The 20,178-nt window shown below is 43.2% G+C and overlaps 3 protein-coding genes across 3 annotated transcripts in view; 2 read left to right on the plus strand and 1 right to left on the minus strand.

The window, feature by feature from the left end:
* The window catches only part of LOC126562251 (tubulin alpha-8 chain-like), a 395,370-nt gene that overhangs the window by 246,391 nt on the left and 128,801 nt on the right, over positions 1-20,178 (plus strand). The window lies entirely within an intron of this gene.
* On the minus strand, positions 1,703-4,669 carry LOC126563556 (uncharacterized). Its single transcript, XM_050220202.1, is given in 5 exon segments — positions 1,703-2,919; positions 2,990-4,090; positions 4,153-4,371; positions 4,374-4,506; positions 4,595-4,669. Coding segments are annotated over 5 exon segments (2,745 nt in total).
* Positions 8,392-15,649, plus strand: LOC126562288 (farnesyl pyrophosphate synthase). The gene is made up of 5 exons (XM_050218749.1): positions 8,392-8,627; positions 13,327-13,633; positions 14,509-14,870; positions 14,946-15,172; positions 15,468-15,649. Exons 1-5 carry the CDS (start codon positions 8,392-8,394, stop codon positions 15,647-15,649), a joined length of 1,314 nt encoding a protein of 437 aa, XP_050074706.1.

Consider the following 20,178-nt stretch of genomic DNA (forward strand, 5'->3'; position numbering starts at 1 on the left):
ATCCCGCAATTGTGCCGTATTCATCATGATCACGGTCAGTTATGTTTATTTATCTTTTTATACAATACAAAGTTTCAACAGGTCGGATGTGGCATTTCGTCCAAGGCAAACTACAATTTAGTGTATAGGTAGGAGAGGTTTTCTTTTGATAATTTTGTTTTTCCTGTCCCCAATCTCTCTCTCTCTCTCTCGCTTTTACTCTTTCTCCCTATAATCTGTCTGTAATCTGGTATTGAGGTAGAGATTGCCCTGTCAGCAAGAAGAACATTTATTATTACCATATTATGTATAGAATGTTAATGAAAGGAAGGAACGGCGCGTGGTAACGATTTTTTTTTTTCGTTTTGGTATAAAAATGCTAGCTTAATGGTATGGTTTTCATGTGTTTGTTGTTTACGGACAGTTACAGGTGGTACAGCATATTATTTTGTCATATTCGTTTATCTTTTTTCTTTCCGTTGTTTTGTTTTTCCTATTCGATTCTTTTGCAGCAATTCGTTTGGAATACTTTTGTCCGGCGTATTGAAGCGAAGCTTGTTTGATTGATTTTGTTTGTTTCCTGTACTGCTTTACGTTACGACCTGAAACGTGTTGGAAGAAGAAATAGCGACACTTTGTGAACGCTTTATATGCTTACGCCGTGGCCGAAAGAGGAGGGCGTACCGTTGACACGGAAGAAATGATACAACACACATACCTTAGATAAATGCTAAACAATATGATCGTATTATCGTGCTTGTGCGCCGGGTCGGAAGAGCTCTGAAGCATCGTGAATCGTGTGATAAAACCGAAATCGACAGCTAATAGCTTTGCGGGAAGAAAGAAAACAGAAAACATAAGAACGGCAAAAGAGCAAGAATAAATCCGTAAGTAATACGACTGTATGGAAAGGTAGACGGAGTTCATGCAAACAGAACCAAAAATATCCGAATATTTACCCAAAATGGTGCGTTATAAAGGAAAGATTTTTGGGGAAATCTGTTACAATGACATCAGCTCTACTATTAGCTGTGCTGTGAGTCCTGTCTGTGGATGCTGGAATATTGCTAATTTCGGACTCCCCAGTAGTGCATGGTAGATCGGAAAGCTGTGATTGTTCCTACTCAGAGTAAGTAAACGCACTATAGATATAATGTATTGTTTAAGGTGTTTATTACCTTTTATTTATTTTTCATTAACATTTAATGTAATAGAGCTATCAGCTTGAAAGTTTTGGAATGCTTAGCAAAATATTTTTTCTATCATAGCGCAAGAAACCAGAGTTTTGTATTTTTTTTTGAAATATACTTTTAATTCAATTTTTTTTAAATCTATGTTTTCTATAAGTACCTGCCCTCGTAGTATTTGCATTCAATTTTCAAGAAAGAGTAAACTATTTTCTGTCGAGCTACTAATATTTAGTTGAGAATTTTATTAATTAGACAACCAATTGCCTCATCTTTCTTGAAAATTTCAAGCCAATATGACGAGCAGATTAAAAGTTATTAGCTTTCTCATCCGGGATAATAGAATCCTCATTGCAAAATGTATGACCTACGCGGGTAGGTGGTAAGGGTGTATTTTTGGTCATTGAAACGAAGATTAAAGTCCAAAAGGCTCACGTTGTACGGTGAGCTTGTGTAATATAGTTTATCGCGGGTTTTACTCTCTAAAAAACGACTAGGATTAAAGTATACATTCAACATCATCGGACAACACATCTCTAAGGCTTCAGCTGTGAAGTGATAAACGATACCATCAACGCTTCGTGCACGGACAACTTGGCGGTTTCCTGAAACTCCCAACGCTGACACACCTGCAGCCAGGCCTTCTCCACACTCATCGACATGGGCGTTTGGAACCACTTGGTATAGTCAATGTCCAGCCCACCGCTAAGCAACTGATCGAACGATCGGTGACCAATGTGAAACATCAGATCAATCAACGTTTGACGTTCCTCGCGAATGCTTTGACCTGGATTCGGTTGCAGTGGATTGTGCTCAATATCACTCACACCCAACTGTTGCAGAATCCAGTCGAAGTTCTTCCGAATGTACTGATAAAGCATCTTCATGCTCAGCTTTCCAACGCTCGTCACCAGCACATCGCTAACCAACATTTCGGCAATGTACTCCGCATTTTCCACATCAAACTCTTCCTCCGATCGTACACTGGGGGTCGTTTGACGCAGGAACGCTTCCACATCATCTACGCGCGAAGTACTGGCAAAGCTTGTCAATCCAACCGCATCATCAATATCGTGCTCCAGCTGACCCATCGATCGCTGGCTTTCCCGTGCCTGACTGATGAGTGAGTTGATCTGTTCCGTGTGTTTGTTGTCCTCATCGATGAAACAGATTGCTTCGGCCAGTGTTTGACAAATGACCGACTTTGGTTTCATGTTTATGGTGGACACTGGAGCAGTGGATACGTCCGGGGAAGCCGTATTACCGCTTGTTTGCTCTTTCGCTTCTGCCTCAGCTTCAGTTTCGGCCACCTCGAGCAGTTTCGAGTAGAGTGCGATGTAGAGCAGCTGTATCAACACCGAATCACCGAGTGGACGTATTTCGGCTGGCAGTATCTCGGTAAGACAGTTGGTAACGGTGTACAGACAATCCGGAATACAGTCCCACATCTCCGAAAAGCAGGACAACGATAAGGACATCGCTTGATACATGCTGGCCGTTGTTTGGACGGCGGAAACGAGCATATGGACGACTGGGCCCAGGATCGGATAGATCAGATGCAGGATGGCTTCGAGCCATGGAGGGCGCTTCTGGTTCCACACCTGCCGCCGATCGAGACAGGACGCCCAATCGTTCATCTTGCTCTTCTCCAGGGCCGAGATGAGTGTTTTGTTAATATCGGAGGTCTTGCCCGCCATGATGACGATGTACGTGAGGCCCATCAGCACCTGATAGTTGGACTGACCGATCGGATCTACGCGGAAAAATAAAACGGCAGAGAAGATATCATTCATCCTCTATCGATGGAATATGTGATCGCTTACCATTCTGTTCCAACGCCCACTGCACGATATCGTTACACTCTAGCCCGCAAAGGAATCCCTCACACTTTTTCGACAGGCAGTCCCGATTGACGGACGGTTGCCGAGCGCTCGGGATGAAGTTATCGCACGATGGCAGATTGCGGATCAGATGATGAAAGATCAAGGAGGAAAGGTGTGCTTCACGCATTAGCAGCACCTTAAGCAGTAACCACCAGTTTGCTTGTGGAGCTGCCAGTAGTACCTTCAGCTCGAGTGTAAGGGCCGTGCTGGTCGGCAACTCCGAACAACGGGCAGCCCAGTGTGCGTTCAGGTTCGGTGGAAAAAGCTTCGGCATGGTGAAAATCGTCCAAGGAACAATCAATCCCTGTCGTTGGCCAAACATTGCAATCCCTCCCTGTACGCCCTTCTTCGCGACCTTGTAGAGTGCACCGAGTGGAATACCACGCAGCAGCAGACAACAGAACAGCTCCTGACACTTGGCATGAATGTCGCGAATGATTTTGCTTTGGCTGGGCAGGTTTAGGCCCACGAAAGCCTCCCCATTCGCACAGATTGCTGGCAGTAGTTCACCGACGCACAGCAGAATGTTAGACACATCGACCAGCAGTAATGGTGAGCGAGCCCGACTAGGCACAGTCTGTGTGTAACGCACCGTCAGCACGGTTAAAGTTTCATTCAGCATGCCCGCAAAGACACGTTGGGCCATGGTCGGCGGTACCGAGTTCCAGAGATCCTGTTTGGTCCCCTGCATGTAGAGCCACCACATCTGGATGGTGTAGGAACCGCGCTCCGACTCAAAGAACGGATGAGGACTTTCCCAGTGCAAACAGTCCGCATCCTGGGTGATGTACAGCGTCAACAATCGGCAGTGCAGATCGAGCAACCGTTCGGCCAATGCTTCCGTCATCTCTGAGTATTGTTTGTAGCTTAGCTTCAGAGAACCACCCTTTTCGTCACCTTTCGGAGGACACACGTTTTTGGTCACGCACTGCAACCACACGAACAGGCTGTTCTTCACCAAGGCGGCTGCACCGATCGTAGCCGTCAGTACGGTGAGATCTGCGTGATCGAGCGCTTCCTGCGACAAGGTATGAATGTGTTCTGCAATAAGACGCAATGTTTAATATTCCTTTTTCGTTTCAGGATGCGCTTATCGCCAGTACCTAACAAGTTGTCAACGGACTTGGAAACGAGTATGACAAACTTTTCCGGATCGGACGACTTTACGATACCACCGCATCCGGCCGCCTCTTCCGGTTCCTTCCCTTGCTGATCTTGCAACGCATCTGCCAGGTGAAGTAAACCCGAATTCTTACGATACGCCGCATAATATTCGTCTTCCAACCTGTAAGAAATGATGGAACCAAACTCAATAAGTGAATGTTACACAACGGTGCGCAGAACTCCACATACCAAATGACGATTTTAACCGACGCGAATGAAGCCGAACGGGGAAAGTCCAGTTTGCCACCGACCACACCGGAACAAATGTTCTCCTGCAGGACTTTCTGATTTGCCTGGCCATTGTGAAGGGAGAAATGTAGGTAAGTGAAAGATTTTACCGTTTAGAAAGCATTTGCTGTGTTGTTGGCGGTGGTAGTTTACCTCGTAGTACTGCAAATCACGCTGGAGCAGAATCGGAATTCTGTCCATAAGATTTCCTTCCTCCATCACCTCCATGATAGTGTTTTGAGAGTTTCAGTGTGTTTCTCAAAGATCGTTTTAGATGTTTTTAGTTAAATTATTTTAACAGAAAGCGAGAACTGTTCACTGTAACCACGTTGTGCCAAGCTGCTGTAAAGGATGTGAAAAATTTCATCGATCAAACAAACAGATTTCCCGTTTTATTGATGTTTGGAGTACGTTGAACTTGACCTACTTCTTTGTCATGCGATGCGAATCTTGCCCTTCGCACAACAACCTGTTGATATGCCAAATGTGTGTACTTGGGGAGGATGAATTGTAGGTCGGTAGGTTACGTCAAGTCTAGCTGTGGAGGATGTCTGTGTTGGTTTCTTTAATGGCAAAATTACCAAAAAATCAGCTTTGCTTCATCAAGCAACTTTTTTTATAAAACATCTAAAAAAAATTACCGTACAACTACTTTAGAGACTTCATGGACATTTGCATTCATTTTTGAGGCTGCCTTGACTTAAATCTTCCTCTGCTAGATATTTAGTCCTGTCCTAAGGACAAATGGTCTTGATGTTCGGTTTGATATCGAAACTTAAACAAACGAAACAAAATTCCATTCTCCTGGTTCACCATCTGTACGCAAGGATGTTTCAGCTAGTGTAGGTTAATCGTTCCACCTGTACGCACCCCTTTCGGAACATATGATTTACTTGTACATAAAGATTCATTCATTCATGTCCATTCGGTTGCACATAAACGTTTCGTTGTTTCATTTCCGCTGTTCCACAACATAGGTTCATCCAACGCCGTTCCGTTTCATCTTCCTCTTTTTCGTGTCCATTTTTAAACAGACAACAGTGTGCGTGTGTTAGGGTCGGCACAGCATAGGAATGAATCTTGACATTGCGTTTATCCGGGGCCGAGCACAGATGCCTACGTGACTACATAACAGCATAGCAATGAGAACGGGCAAATCAAGCGAAGCAGCGCATCATCATCATCTATACCGAGATGGAAAATCCGTCCATAAAAAAAAATTGCCCACTCTGTTGTAGGGAAGGTACATCAATGAAAAAAAAAGTGCAAAACATATACTCTACCCGTAAACTACCGGTACAAACAGTAGTAAAATAGGTTTATTAGCTTTCTCTCTTCTCCCGCGTCAATGCGATCGCGATTGATCGAGAAACGATCGTTTGCAGTTATTATAGTTTTCTTTTTCATTTTTCGGCAATTATTTGCTATGAATAATCGCGAGTTGGAATCGCGCCATGGTGTGATATTGATTATTGCTCTTGAACGATAATCAATTTATTTTGCATATATCGATGCATTTTTGCAATATAAAGAACTCGACAAGGCTCGCTATGTTGGGTGTGATGTGCGTAAGCAACGGTTTTATTTACATTTGTAGTCCGTCGTAAACACGCTCCAGGGATGACGAGAACAGTTCTCGGCGGCGCATTTAACCATATGATTCCTCGCCTTTCTTTGTTTGTGTGTGGCAAAACACCGTTAAAAAGCATATTCTATTGGTGGCAGTTTAGGTCATATTTTTGAAATTTGAAGTATTATTTTTTCTATTTCAAAATACAAATATTTGTCCACAAACCCTTTGCTTGTCTTGACAAAAATAATCATTTTTCGCACACGATTGACCGACGTAAACAATGCACATAGCAGGCTGGAATAATCGCACATAGGTGTATGAGTTTCCGTATGCTATTTTGGTGCGACTGTTGGCACGAACACTCCATCATACCGGATGAACTCATCGGTTCGACTGTGTGCGTTTCTATGTTAGAAGCTAATGCAGGGGCTCGCACGTATTTCAGCCCAAACGCGTAACTATTACATAGAGTAACTATGCCAGTTTTCGGCAATTTTGCCAAAAAAGCATTTTTTTCCGAAAAAACACGTGAAACAAATATTGTAATGACTACATTTTTAGATAAACACCAATAATTTTTCGTAAAATACGAACCTTGGGGCACATTAACATGGATATTTACCACAGCATGGAAATATTTGCGCACCGTTTATGCACTTTCGCTTTGGGCCGATAGTTCGGTGGCAGGTTTTGTGATTAAGCACTAGTTTAGTGCATAAAAGCATTTAAAGTGTGATTTTTCCGATCGAGAAAATGGAGTTAAAGCGTATTTAAAGCTCATTCAGATTTTAAAATCCCGATAAATAATTTATTTTTCACTTTAAAGGCTGCCCGAAGATAGATACAAGGTAAATGTGCATTTTTCAGCGCTCATTCCTGCATAACTTCTTCTTTTCCTTGTGTGATTTCAGAGTGATTTTAAGGAGACGTCAAAATATGCTTGTTTGTGACGAAAATGAGCCGCATAGCAATAATTATGTAACCATTTTTGATCAAAACTTAAACTAAGCATGAGTTGAGAAGAGTTTTAAATATTTTTCTTATTAATTACACCATTTTTAGTGTTTTAAAACCTGTACTCGCAATTCCGAAAATAGGAACACACAAACCAAGTATGTAGAAACATTTTTTGATACTTTAACAACCAATGTAGTATCAATTTCTGCCAAAATAATTGATACTAATAAAAGTTTTTGAAGTTTTTGCCGAACGACTGCATTTGCCTGGCGAAAACAGGAAACAGGGAAAATAGGGAAACTGTACCAAAAAGTAGTGAAATGCTGCTTAATATAATGTGATAAATAGTAGTAAAAATAATAGTTAAAACATTATAATGTAAAACATAAGCAAATGACTCTTTGTGCACCAACATAGCAACTACGCACAATTTATTCCCACATAGTAAGCATATACCGCACCAAGTGTGTGTGCGTGCAGGCAGACCAGCCAGACAAGCGAGTTCATTTTGCGTTTTATTTTGATCCACGGAGAGGGAGTGTGCGAGATTGAAAAGCAGATGCGTCGTAGAAAACATTCACATTTGTTTGCTAGCGCTTGAACGCAGCGGAGGTGTGTACTTACTTACCCGTGTAATCCTGACGAGAATCGAACCATTCTTTCTTCTTTTTCTTGTGCGGTGTTCGTGGATGTCTCGAGCAAGTGTTCCACAAAGTGACAAAGAGAATTGTACCGTGTGTGAGTGGCGTGTGTCCGTGCAGCAGAAGAGCAGAAAAATAAACATAATTTCCTATCGAAGTAGACAAATCTTTTCACCGTGACGTCAGTGCATAAGGTGCTGTTTGTGTGTGCGTGTTGTGTAAGTGGGCTTTGCTCAATCGACCCCAAAAACCATCATCCCCCCAGTCAGTGGTGGTGACAGCTTCGAAAAACATTCCAACCGGTTTTTTTTATGCTCGCACGAGAAAAGGCGCTCTAGTGGTGGGCACACCCGGGAATGTCGGTAAGACAATAAACAGAGACACACTAGCACGAGGGAAATTAACATTTCGCGCTGTTGATCGATAATATCGGGAAAGGAAAGTTGTGTGTGTAGTCCCACGACGGGGTAAAAGCATCGATTAACACCCGATTCCGATTCTGTTTTGTGACATCCCGGTGAGAAGCGAACGAAGCACACACACATACACACGCATCGTAACACCGTATGTGCTGTACAGTGAGTGACAAAAAAACAGCTACAAAGCTGCTGGACTCGAAATAACTTAAAACTCCCAAACCTGGCGGCCAATTGTCGGTAGTTTGTGTGTGCGTTTTTTTTTCGTTCGAGTTGCATCACTCCAACACTCGCCCGGCGTTTTTTTTTGGATCCCAGATCCCAGTTCCTTTGCGTTAAACACTCGAACGAAAATACACAACGATGTTTTCCCCTGTGTTACGGTGGGGCGGCAGTGGTATGGCGGCACGAGCGACAACAACACAGGCCAACAACCTGCTTCGCTTCGTGGTGGCGCGCGCCATCTCCAAGAGCAGCGAGGTGAACAATTCTGACTTTATGACGATCCGGACGGAGAGCCAGAACCATCCGAAGCCGACGGCGGCCAGCAGCCGTAACTGCGACAGCAAGCAACAGATAAGACTGAAGAAGGTGTCGAGGTAAGCTGAGGAAATATTTCTTGTCTGTTTTTCGTTTTTTTTTTTTTTGGTGCCTAGTGGCGAAGTTACGTAGCGCGCACGAGACGGAAGTGTGGTGTTATGCACCGTCCCGAGTTGCATTTCACCACCCTGTTTCGATGAAGGGGAGGATCGGCTTTTTGCATTATGTGAAAATGAACCTTACGGTGTCGATAAACCTCCCAATCCGATGGTCGTGACGAGGAAGAGTATACGTTACAAAGTTTTGAGCTGGTTTTTGCCGTATAGAAGAGTTCCATTTTGATTAACTCGATTAGATTGATAATGGGAGGAATTCCAATTCATGGCACGCCGCAGTCAATTACTCAATCGTCCAAAAATCGTCGTGTGGGTCTCTCCGAAACCGGTATCCATCTTCTCACACGCTGATAATATTTCTCAAGACGTTTACAACGACGACCCACGGGGTGGGAAGACACAAGATGATGGAACCCCCCCCCCCCCCCCCCGCGGACACGGTCCAAAGTTCACTGAGTTTCTTTCGCTCGCGGATATGTGTGTTGTCCGCGCCGGGTCTCGTTTATCTAGGTGTTGAGAAGCCACAGCACAGTGTCATTATCTCACCATCAGCGTCACCTTCGTGGCGATGCGTTTATTTCCATCACTGTAGAAAAGAGACCAGCCCTACTTTGTTTTTCTCAAAAGTGTGTGCGTTTTTATTGATGCTATAAATAGAACCTGTTCCTGTTGTGTGTGCGATGCGTAGCGAGGGTCGAATGCGTACGGGAGAAATGCATTCTTCTCGTGCATTCGCACACAAACACGCCTGAAGAGCGAACAACTGCCTCGTACGTACGATATTATCCGTTTGTTTTTGTTGTTAATTCGTTTTTGTCCTATTTTCTTTTGCGTGTTCTCCAGCATAATGAGCCGATTTGACCTTTTTTTACATTGCCGTAGTCATGTGGGTATATACTGTGTACGCACACTTGCGCACACGCAATATACAAATAATAAAAAAAAGGCTACGGGCTCCGCCGGGGTGCCCGGGTGTGTTTACGACGCATTTTACTCACGAGGTAAAATCACGTAGGCACCCGTTTTGTTGTGATCCGTCCTAGACATAAACTTCCCCTATTTTCTTCCATTGCCCTTTTTTTTGGAGGGGAAGTAAGAAATGACAGATAGACACAGAAGAGACGGTGTTCATGCGATATCAGTTTTTGTTGGAAGAGTTTGTACATATTTCTTTGAATCTTTGAATTCGGAAATACTCCAACGCGGAAGATTTGACTGCAAATATAAATTCAACTCCGAGCTTGTCTTATAGGAGTGGCCATGTTTACAATGAAGGAGATGTATGTATTGTAACACTTGCCATACAAGACCTTGAAAGCGCGAAGAAAGAAAACACGCACCTCTAAGCAGAAATCATCGTTCGCGCCTTCCGTCCATATTCGGGTGACGCGCGCTGTGTGTGTGCTTATCGTGTCTTGCTGGTTGTTGGCCTGATGATGACAGCACGACGATCTCTCGCTGCCCCCTCATGTGGTCATCATCCACATCACGTACGACAACTCGGTGTGGGAATTCGCTATCCGTAACTGTATTTCCTTTGCATCGGTTTGAAATCTTTAATCCGTGTCCAGTAGGTAGTAGCAGGCGAAGCAAAAACCGGCACGTCATCCGGACATGGAGCGACGGCATAAAGTAACAAAGAATAACCGATACTGTAACATCTGGGTGGATACACCACGTAAAACTTGTTTCGCAGGGCGATTAAGCATTCAGTTGTCTGTTTCCAATGCCTCCTCCAACGCAAATTGCTGGTTGCGATGGTAACGCCGTGAATGAGGAAATGAGAGAATGGTCAACTCCATTTATTCTAGAAGAATATTTTAAAAATCTCTAGTAGAGAGCCTCTAGTCTTAAAATAACAACATAATTCAAAACATTCCAAGTTTCTGAAGTTGCTTGGATTTGAAGTTTTGGTACGATGCTGTATCGAAAGCGAAAATGAACCTTATGTTGCGTTATTTTTGGTGTGCGTGTGCGTGCTGCAACCCTTCACAGCCCATGCTGTTGTGTGAAGTTCGCAATATCTGATACACACCGGCGGTTATCTTTCCCTGGTTTCGAGTAAAACTACTCCAGCAAACAGCCAAGAAGGAAAGAAAAGGAAAACTGCCGATACAGAGAGACCCCCAGCCACAGTAGGCTTGGCTCTACACGCATAGGAATGTGCCACGAATGAGACTGGACGTTGGAACTCTCTCGCGGTTGAGATGGGGTGGGGTGGCGCGAAGTGCGGTTTGTTTTCTTCCGCTACACACACACAGGTTTTTGTTTTGCGATATTATAACTGCGCAGTTTTTGGAACTCGCGCCGCCAGCGTGGCGTCGAGGTTGTATAAGATATGAAAGCCGGCAGGCAAACACATGCTCTTTCGGTATTGGGAACAGAGCTCGGTAAATGGAACAACAACGCGCGTTTGGGGAAATTCGGTGTACATACAGTTGGAGAGAAGTATTAAGCTTTAAAATGAGGCATCTAAGTCTTGCTAGGTCACGCCGGCCATCTAATGGCTTGCTAGATTCGCTGATTACCATGTAGTTGGATAGTGAGTCCAGCCACCCCTCATCTAAGTATCTAGCGCTTTAGAGGAATGATATGTCAAATGAGAGGAATGGCAAGTGTCAGTGGCAATCCTTGTAAAGCAATCTGTTTATTCTCTGTAGGGAACTCAGCATGTAAACAGGTTCTCTCCAATGACTAGCTGCTACTAGAGGGATTGTTGATCCAAACACTCATTACCGGATCGCGTTCTAATGCGGCTCACCCTGCCAGGCGCTTGAAGCGCGCACCAAGGTCAAAAAGCCGGCCGGATGAATTAAATGCGCGCACCCGAGAGTGAGAGCGAGAAACATAGAGCACGCGCACACCCCGTGCCTGTCAGTCACATCGATTCGATTCATTCTATAGCGTCTGGTACCTGGACGCGGAGTTACGACGCAAATATAGCGCCACTTGAAATTGTGTACGCCGCAGCGCCACGACTCTGTGGTGGGCAAAAAGGCTTACTTTAATTCCTCCTCTATGTACCGGTCGCAGGCCAGAAGGGAAAGTTGCGTGTGTTTACACAGTCTCATACGAGAAATTGCATAATGATTGAGAACTCTCGACATGGGACAGAAGAGACCCCCACCGGCGACTCGCCCAGCGGATAGTAGAGGGGAAAGGTCATGTGTAACTGATTGGAATGCTGTTTTAATACGATGTCGTCCTGATAAGCCGCCAGCGAACCCTTCCAACACATCCTACACATCCCCACATGCACGGTGTGTTGATTCATGCGATAATAAAGCTCTCTCCTTCCTCTTGTATGACGCTTTGAGTGACAGGACGCAAAACAACTTAAACACAATGCCCCCTACTATACATTACTAGAAGTGGCAAAAAGGAAATAAACATATTTGTTGTGCTGCTGCTGCCTATATCAAGATGTAAACATGATATTGCTGTTGAAGTGAAATATAGAGAAGAATGGTTGAGCTTTGTTTGTTGCGGAGGAAAACTACTATTGTACTTGATGTACAAAACAGCACAGTTCATATTTATCACTTCCACCTCGATCTAAATTTATTCCACTTATTGTAAGCTTTTCCAAACCCACCGGCTGTCCAAACGTGCCTTCTATTTGCTAGTTAAAAATAGGCGTTGCTAATATAGTTTACCTCCCGCCCCAAGATGGTATTGGGAATTGCAAATTGAGCACTCCAACATCTTGCAGCAAGGCGACACACGGACGGTCGCCTGTAGCCTAACTTTCCATTCGTTCCTTTTGACGGTTTAATGTTAATAAAACAGCCAAACAGCAGCTTAAGGCACGGTGCCTGCTGTATCTGGTTGGAGATAGAACTGATAGTTCGGCGACTCCCCGGTTCGCTTTTTGTTGGTGCGAAAATGGTGCTAAACATTACTTCATTTGCATCGAGGGCTATGATGACGCATTTGGGGTGTGTTTCGATGCGCCTTTTTCAATCTGATTGCGTGCACGTGCCGATGGCACTCTAGTCTCCCACAGTATATCGGAATCGGCTAATATTATCCACGATCGTAATTTATAACCTCACACACATACACACGAGCAACGATTTATTCTATTCCTCGATGTTTCAGCTAGTCATATTGCTAGTTCTGTAGTACTTCAGTGCAACGTAATTTATCGCTTTTATATATGAAGTTCGCAGGGTGACAAAGATCATCGAAGGTTCTAGATGAATAGTCGAATGTGTGTTGAAATCTTGAGGATATCAATAGAAGATAAGGTTGATAACGGTGTTCGTTTTCTTCAAGGTTACTATTTGCTAAAAATAGATAGGATTAATCGATATCCGAATTGCCTTAACTCCTGGTGAATTAGTTTGGGATATTTTTGTTCACTTAAATCACCCCACGGCTTCACTAATTAGTCTTAAGTGTTTAGTTTTAAAGTCTCAAAAAAAAAATTGATCATTAATTTGCCTGTGGACTATCACTAATTACAAACACCTCTTCACACGGACTCTTCGGAATGCTACATTGAATAGGTTTCTGTAAAAAAGGTGCTCATTTACACCGTAACTTACGCCTCAGCTAATTGCCTTCGTAATCAATCGATGAACACAACCACCAGATCAAACATTCAACCGTTTCCCTGTTCCTGATTCTTCATTTTCAGAACTCTCTCGACGCTCAACTCATCCGTACCGGAAGCGGCCACACATACGGCCGTCCCGAAAAGCGAGAGCCGCGAGTTTATGGCCGTCTTTCCCGATGTGGTGCGCGATCTGACCGCGTACGCCAGCAAGTACGACAAGAACGTGGCGACCAAATGGTTCGTAAAGGCGCTCCAGTACAATGTCCCCCAGGGCAAGAAGAATCGTGGATTGGCGTGCGTACTTGCATACCGGATGCTGGCCCGTCCGGAAGAACTTACACCGGAAAACATTCGAAGGGCACAGTACCTTGGATGGGCGATTGAGATGGTAAGTGCGGAGGGGAGAGACAAACAGCCAAAAACGAGACAAAACGAGACTAGACACAACTACTAACACCCTGGGGGTGTGACCTTCAACTGTTTTCGGTGGACGTATTTTTGGAAAACATATTTATCATTTTTATGCCTCTGTTTACCAGATTACGTGGCATCTGTTTTCGTTTGTTTATTTGCCAGCTTGGCAAAGGGAACGAAGGGCAATGTTAGAAGCGCCCATTGTGTGGAATTATCTCCATCAGCTTTGATAGTAAATTGAAAAACATAATCCCTTTTTGCTTGTTGTTTACTAATTTGTTTACTACTACTTTGCGAATTGTCCTCGAAACGTCAAATTTATGTCCAGGCTAGTCAAACTGACCGCCATAGAAACATGCAAAGAATGCAACAAAGCACTCCACACAATGCCTCCTTGGTAACGCATGCAAGTTTCCTTGGCGACGATGAAGAACACCTTTTCAAGAGCAAAGATAAGCAAAGATCCTTTAAGTCTGGCTCCATGTCAACGTTCCAGAAAAGCAGTGTTAGCCAGAGTCACAATGCTCTCAAGTACCGGGTCGAGCCTATTCGTTTGCAAATTCCCATTCATCTAATCGTACGAGCTTTATTTTGTGTTGAATAAGCGTCTCTCTTTTTTTGTTGTTGTGCTAATTTCACGAGGACCTTTACTGATACTGCCGTGCAGTGGGTTGTGGATCGAACTGTCGAACCATTCTCGCCGTGCCTTGTGACCCCTAGCGATGACGCAAATTGGCTTGATTTATCACGAATAACTGGCGGGAGGGGAATGCATGGAAGCAGCGTGCCCAACCATCCTCTTGCTGCGTGATAACTGACCGGGTCTGTGTGTGATTCTCGTTCTTGCAGCTACATTCGATGTTCCTGATCATGGATGACGTGATGGATGGTAGCGTTACGCGCCGCGGTCAACCGTGCTGGCACACGCTGGACGATGTGAAGCTGGCGGGCGTTAACGATGGCATCATGATCGAGGCGGCCATATCAAACCTAATCAAAACACAGTACGGCAACGAGCCGTACTATCCGAGGCTGCTGGAGCTGTTTAACGACATGAAGTTTATCACGACAATCGGCCAATCGCTCGATCTGCGTTCGGCCAAGCTCGATGTGACGGATTACACGATGGATCTGTACAAATCGATCGTTTTCCACAAGACTGCCTACTACACTTTCTACCTCCCGGTTGCGGCGGCCATGCATCTTACTGGGTAAGTGAAAGAAACCGTGTGCAGTTTGGTATGCTGAATCGCTTCAACTAACTCTATGACGGCTTTCTGTTATAGCTACACCGATCCGGAGATGTTCCGACAGGCGAAAACGATTCTGCTCGAAATTGGACAGTTCTATCAGACGCAGGATGATTTCTTCGATTGTTTCGGTGATCCGGCGGTGATCGGTAAGGTCGGTACCGATATTGCCGAGGGCAAGTGCAGCTGGCTGGCGGTGGTTGCGATGCAGCGTGCAACCGAGGAACAGAAGGAGATCATGAAGGCGTGCTATGGATCAACGGGTAGGTTGAAACCGTACAAACCGGCCTCAAAGCAGTGGAATTACATTTGTAACGATGCGCGGCGTCGATAGCTCCTAGATTTGCTTGGCAGGGGACAAACAGGGGAAATGTTTATGGAGGTTCAGAATCGCTGATGACTTGGTTGAATTAGTAATTGATTAGTCGATCCTATATTCGAAGCTTGATTCATCCATCATTTGGGATCAATTTACGGCCACTATTTATGATTTGTTACACATTTTCAAGCCGTTCTCCTAAATTAACAATCAATATTTATTTCTTATTTTGTCTCTAGATCCCGAGAACATTGCCCGAGTGAAGAAGTTGTACGAACAGCTCGGACTTCCGACCACCTACAGCATCTACGAGGAAGAATCGTACAACATGATCAAAACGCACATCCAGCAGATTTCGCGTGGCCTTCCGCACGAACTGTTCTTTAAGATAATGGAGAAAATCTACCGGCGCGAAGCGTAAATGGCAGCGAAACACACCACAAACCACCCAAACAACTCGCAATAATGTGTTTGTATTAGCACCATAGTCCCATCCCCCATCCTGCAGTACCCTTTTCTGTCTCTTTCCTAATCTTTTTGCAAGTAATAGCATGCCAAAAGGTATTTTCATGAAGTCGTAGGGCACAGGAACAAGAGAAAGCTCCCGTTCCGCACACACGTCGGAATCGAATTGTGTTCGTATAGAGAGTGAAAGGTTTTTAGAAAATCGTTCACAAAAATGGTTTAGAGCGTAGTAGTAAAAAATAGTAAGAAAATCATGAGGAATTATTAAGGAGGCAAAGGTAAAAAAGTTTAAAAATTATAGATTCAAGATAAGAGTGTAGTGTAAAAAGTTTGTGATTGATTGTTGAGGAAAAACGAAAAAAAAATTTTGATTTGTGTCTACAGACGTGTAGAGTATACAGATAGATGAAACCAAGCATACATATTGCTTTCCCATCCCATCCTTTGTTGAACACTTTTTCACGTTCCACCGATGTCCACACGCATTGGAATTTTGCAATTCGGGACTGTTTACTTAAAACATACTTCCATTTTACAATCCATAAATTGTATACACTATGGGTCCTTCTTTCAACACCGTGTATAAGGTGCAGGTGTCCCGATAAAACATTCCTTTACCCCACAGGACCGTGTGGACCAAAGGAGAGAGTACTAACGCCCCGGAAATCCACATCAACATGATTCCAATGTTCTTGCAGGATCGATACTAGAACAGAACGAACTCATAACAGATTGGTAACGAGCTCTTATTTCAATACAAAAGAAAAAAAACAGGCCAGGAAAAAGTAATTTTAGCCAGTTAAAGTTGAATGCCGCCGAGACGTACTAACGCAATAATAATTAAGCGCTGTAGCAACTAAAGGCAACTAAAGGACAACTAAAAGCGCGATTTAAGTAAGAGCCGTCAATTTATAAGGTTTCTGGGTGAGTTTGTTGAGTGGATAAAAATGGAGGAGAAAAAAAACGAGAAAAAGATACGATACAGAGTACCAGTCAGAGGAAAGCTATGATGATGATAATAATAATGCATGCAATTACACTATCACGGAATAAGGTTAGTTGATGATAAAAAGAGAAACAAAAGTGAAAGAGTAAGCAAAGTCGGAGGATATGATCGTCGGTTGAAGTGAACATTACGTTTTCTTATTGTCTATTAATAAAAAAAAAAGTATAAAACACATCATTGTCCAAACCAAAACAATTTTGCAGGCATACAAAATTAGGGGAAAATAAAACCAAAGCAATCCATATATTATCCCCTATATCCAAGGCAGCGAAGAAAGCGTACATCTCATCGTGAAGTTAGAAAGCTACTGCGATTGATTCTGCCTTCCCAAGCGTACGATCTACTGGTATTCGGCTTAACCTATCGAACAGAATGCGACCGAAGGATGATGCTGTTCTCTTTTTGCGAATAACACTTCCCCCTGGTAGCGCTAATTCTACTGGCAAGATAAAACGGCAGAAAGAGATGGTAGCCTGCTTTCCCTGATAACTGATATATCACAAACTGTCGATCACGATGCGAGAAAGAGAGATAGCTGGTAGGTATGACTAGTTGATGGAAATCAATGTTACCTCCTAGGATGCATGCTCTCTTAGTACCAGAATACAGAATTTGCCCGTTTCTAGAGCGTTTTGCCGAATCTAGCAGGCTGGGATGATCGAAAGGAAAAGGATGGAGGATGTGTCCGTCCTTTTCGCTCAAACTACACACACTACCAACTGCTCTCCCGTGTGTGGTGCTGCAGGGGCACTCTTGGATATAAGAGTTAAGTTAATACTAAGGAATCTTTAGAAATTGACCCATTTTACCATGTTATTCGAGTGTTCCGAAAAGATAATTTATTTGTACAATTTCTGTTCGTGATATTCATTAAATATCTTACCGTTTTCTTGGCTAATTATCGTCTTAAAGAATCAAACAAAAATAGATCATGAAACACATGGTAGTATTATCAAGGAAACCCCTGTGAAGAGAGAGTACGAACGACGATACTTATCACAGGATGCGTGATAACATGTGAGGGAAAGAGAACCACATATGTCCCATAGGAATGATCAGTGCTACCTCCTAGGATGCATGCTCTCTTAGTACCAGAATACAGAATTTGTCCGTTTCTAGAGCGTTTTGCCGAATCTAGCAGGCTGGGATGATCGAAAGGGAAAGGATGGAAGATGTGTCCGCCCTTTTCGCTCAAACTACACACACTACCAACTGCTCTCACGTGTGTGGTGCTGCAGGGGCACTCTTGGATATAAGAGTTAAGTTAATAATAAGGAATCTTTAGAAATTGACCCATTTTACCATGTTATTCGATTGTTCCGAAGAGATAATTTATTTGTACAATTTCTGTTTGTGACATTCATTAAATATCTTATCGTTTTCTTGGTTAATTATGGTCTTAAAGAATCAAACAAAAATAGATCATGAAACACATGGTAGTATTCTCGAGGAAACCCCTGTGAAGAGAGAGTACGATCAACGATACTTATCACAGGATGCGTGATAACATGTGACGGAAAGAGAACCACATATGTCCCATAGGAATGATCAGTGCTACCGCCTAGGATGCATGCTCTCTTAGTACCAGAATACAGAATTTGCCCGTTTCTAGAGCGTTTTGCCGAATCTAGCAGGCTGGGATGATCGAAAGGAAAAGGATGGAGGATGTGTCCGTCCTTTTCGCTCAAACTACACACACTACCAACTGCTCTCCCGTGTGTGGTGCTGCAGGGGCACTCTTGGATATAAGAGTTAAGTTAATAATAAGGAATCTTTAGAAATTGACCCATTTTACCATGTTATTCGATTGTTCCGAAGAGATAATTTATTTGTTCAATTTCTGTTTGTGACATTCATTAAATATCTTACCGTTTTCTTGGTTAATTATCGTTTTGAAGAATCAAACAAAAAAAGATCATGAAACACATGGTAGTATTATCGAGGAAACCCCTGTGAAGAGAGAGTACGATCAACGATACTTATCACAGGATGCGTGATAACATGTGAGGGAAAGAGAATCACATATGTCCCATAGGAATGATCAGTGCTACCTCCTAGGATGCATGCTCTCTTAGTACCAGAATACAGAATTTGCCCGTTTCTAGAGCGTTTTGCCGAATCTAGCAGGCTGGGATGATCGAAAGGAAAAGGATGGAGAATGTGTCCATCCTTTTCGCTCAAACCACCCACACTACCAACTGCTCTCCCGTGTGTGGTGCTGCAGGGGCACTCTTGGATATAAGAGTAAAGTTAATATTAAGGAATCTTTAGAAATTGACCCATTTTACCATGTTATTCGATTGTTCCGAAGAGATAATTTATTGGTACAATTTCTGTTTGTGACATTCATTAAATATCTTATCGTTTTCTTGGTTAATTATCGTCTTAAAGAATCAAACAAAAATAGATCATGAAACACATGGTAGTATTCTCGAGGAAACCCCTGTGAAGAGAGAGTACGATCAACGATACTTATCACAGGATGCGTGATAACATGTGACAGAAAGAGAACCACATATGTCCCATAGGAATGATCAGTGCTACCTCCTAGGATGCATGCTCTCTTAGTACCAGAATACAGAATTTGTCCGTTTCTAGAGCGTTTTGCCGAATCTAGCAGGCTGGGATGATCGAAAGGGAAAGGATGGAAGATGTGTCCGCCCTTTTCGCTCAAACTACACACACTACCAACTGCTCTCACGTGTGTGGTGCTGCAGGGGCACTCTTGGATATAAGAGTTAAGTTAATAATAAGGAATCTTTAGAAATTGACCCATTTTACCATGTTATTCGATTGTTCCGAAGAGATAATTTATTTGTACAATTTCTGTTTGTGACATTCATTAAATATCTTATCGTTTTCTTGGTTAATTATGGTCTTAAAGAATCAAACAAAAATAGATCATGAAACACATGGTAGTATTCTCGAGGAAACCCCTGTGAAGAGAGAGTACGATCAACGATACTTATCACAGGATGCGTGATAACATGTGACGGAAAGAGAACCACATATGTCCCATAGGAATGATCAGTGCTACCTCCTAGGATGCATGCTCTCTTAGTACCAGAATACAGAATTTGTCCGTTTCTAGAGCGTTTTGCCGAATCTAGCAGGCTGGGATGATCGAAAGGAAAAGGATGGAGGATGTGTCCGTCCTTTTCGCTCAAACTACACACACTACCAACTGCTCTCCCGTGTGTGGTGCTGCAGGGGCACTCTTGGATATAAGAGTTAAGTTAATAATAAGGAATCTTTAGAAATTGACCCATTTTACCATGTTATTCGATTGTTCCGAAGAGATAATTTATTTGTTCAATTTCTGTTTGTGACATTCATTAAATATCTTACCGTTTTCTTGGTTAATTATCGTTTTGAAGAATCAAACAAAAAAAGATCATGAAACACATGGTAGTATTATCGAGGAAACCCCTGTGAAGAGAGAGTACGATCAACGATACTTATCACAGGATGCGTGATAA

The sequence above is a fragment of the Anopheles maculipalpis genome, chromosome 3RL (assembly GCF_943734695.1).
Source record: "Anopheles maculipalpis chromosome 3RL, idAnoMacuDA_375_x, whole genome shotgun sequence".
NCBI lineage: Eukaryota > Metazoa > Arthropoda > Insecta > Diptera > Culicidae > Anopheles > Anopheles maculipalpis.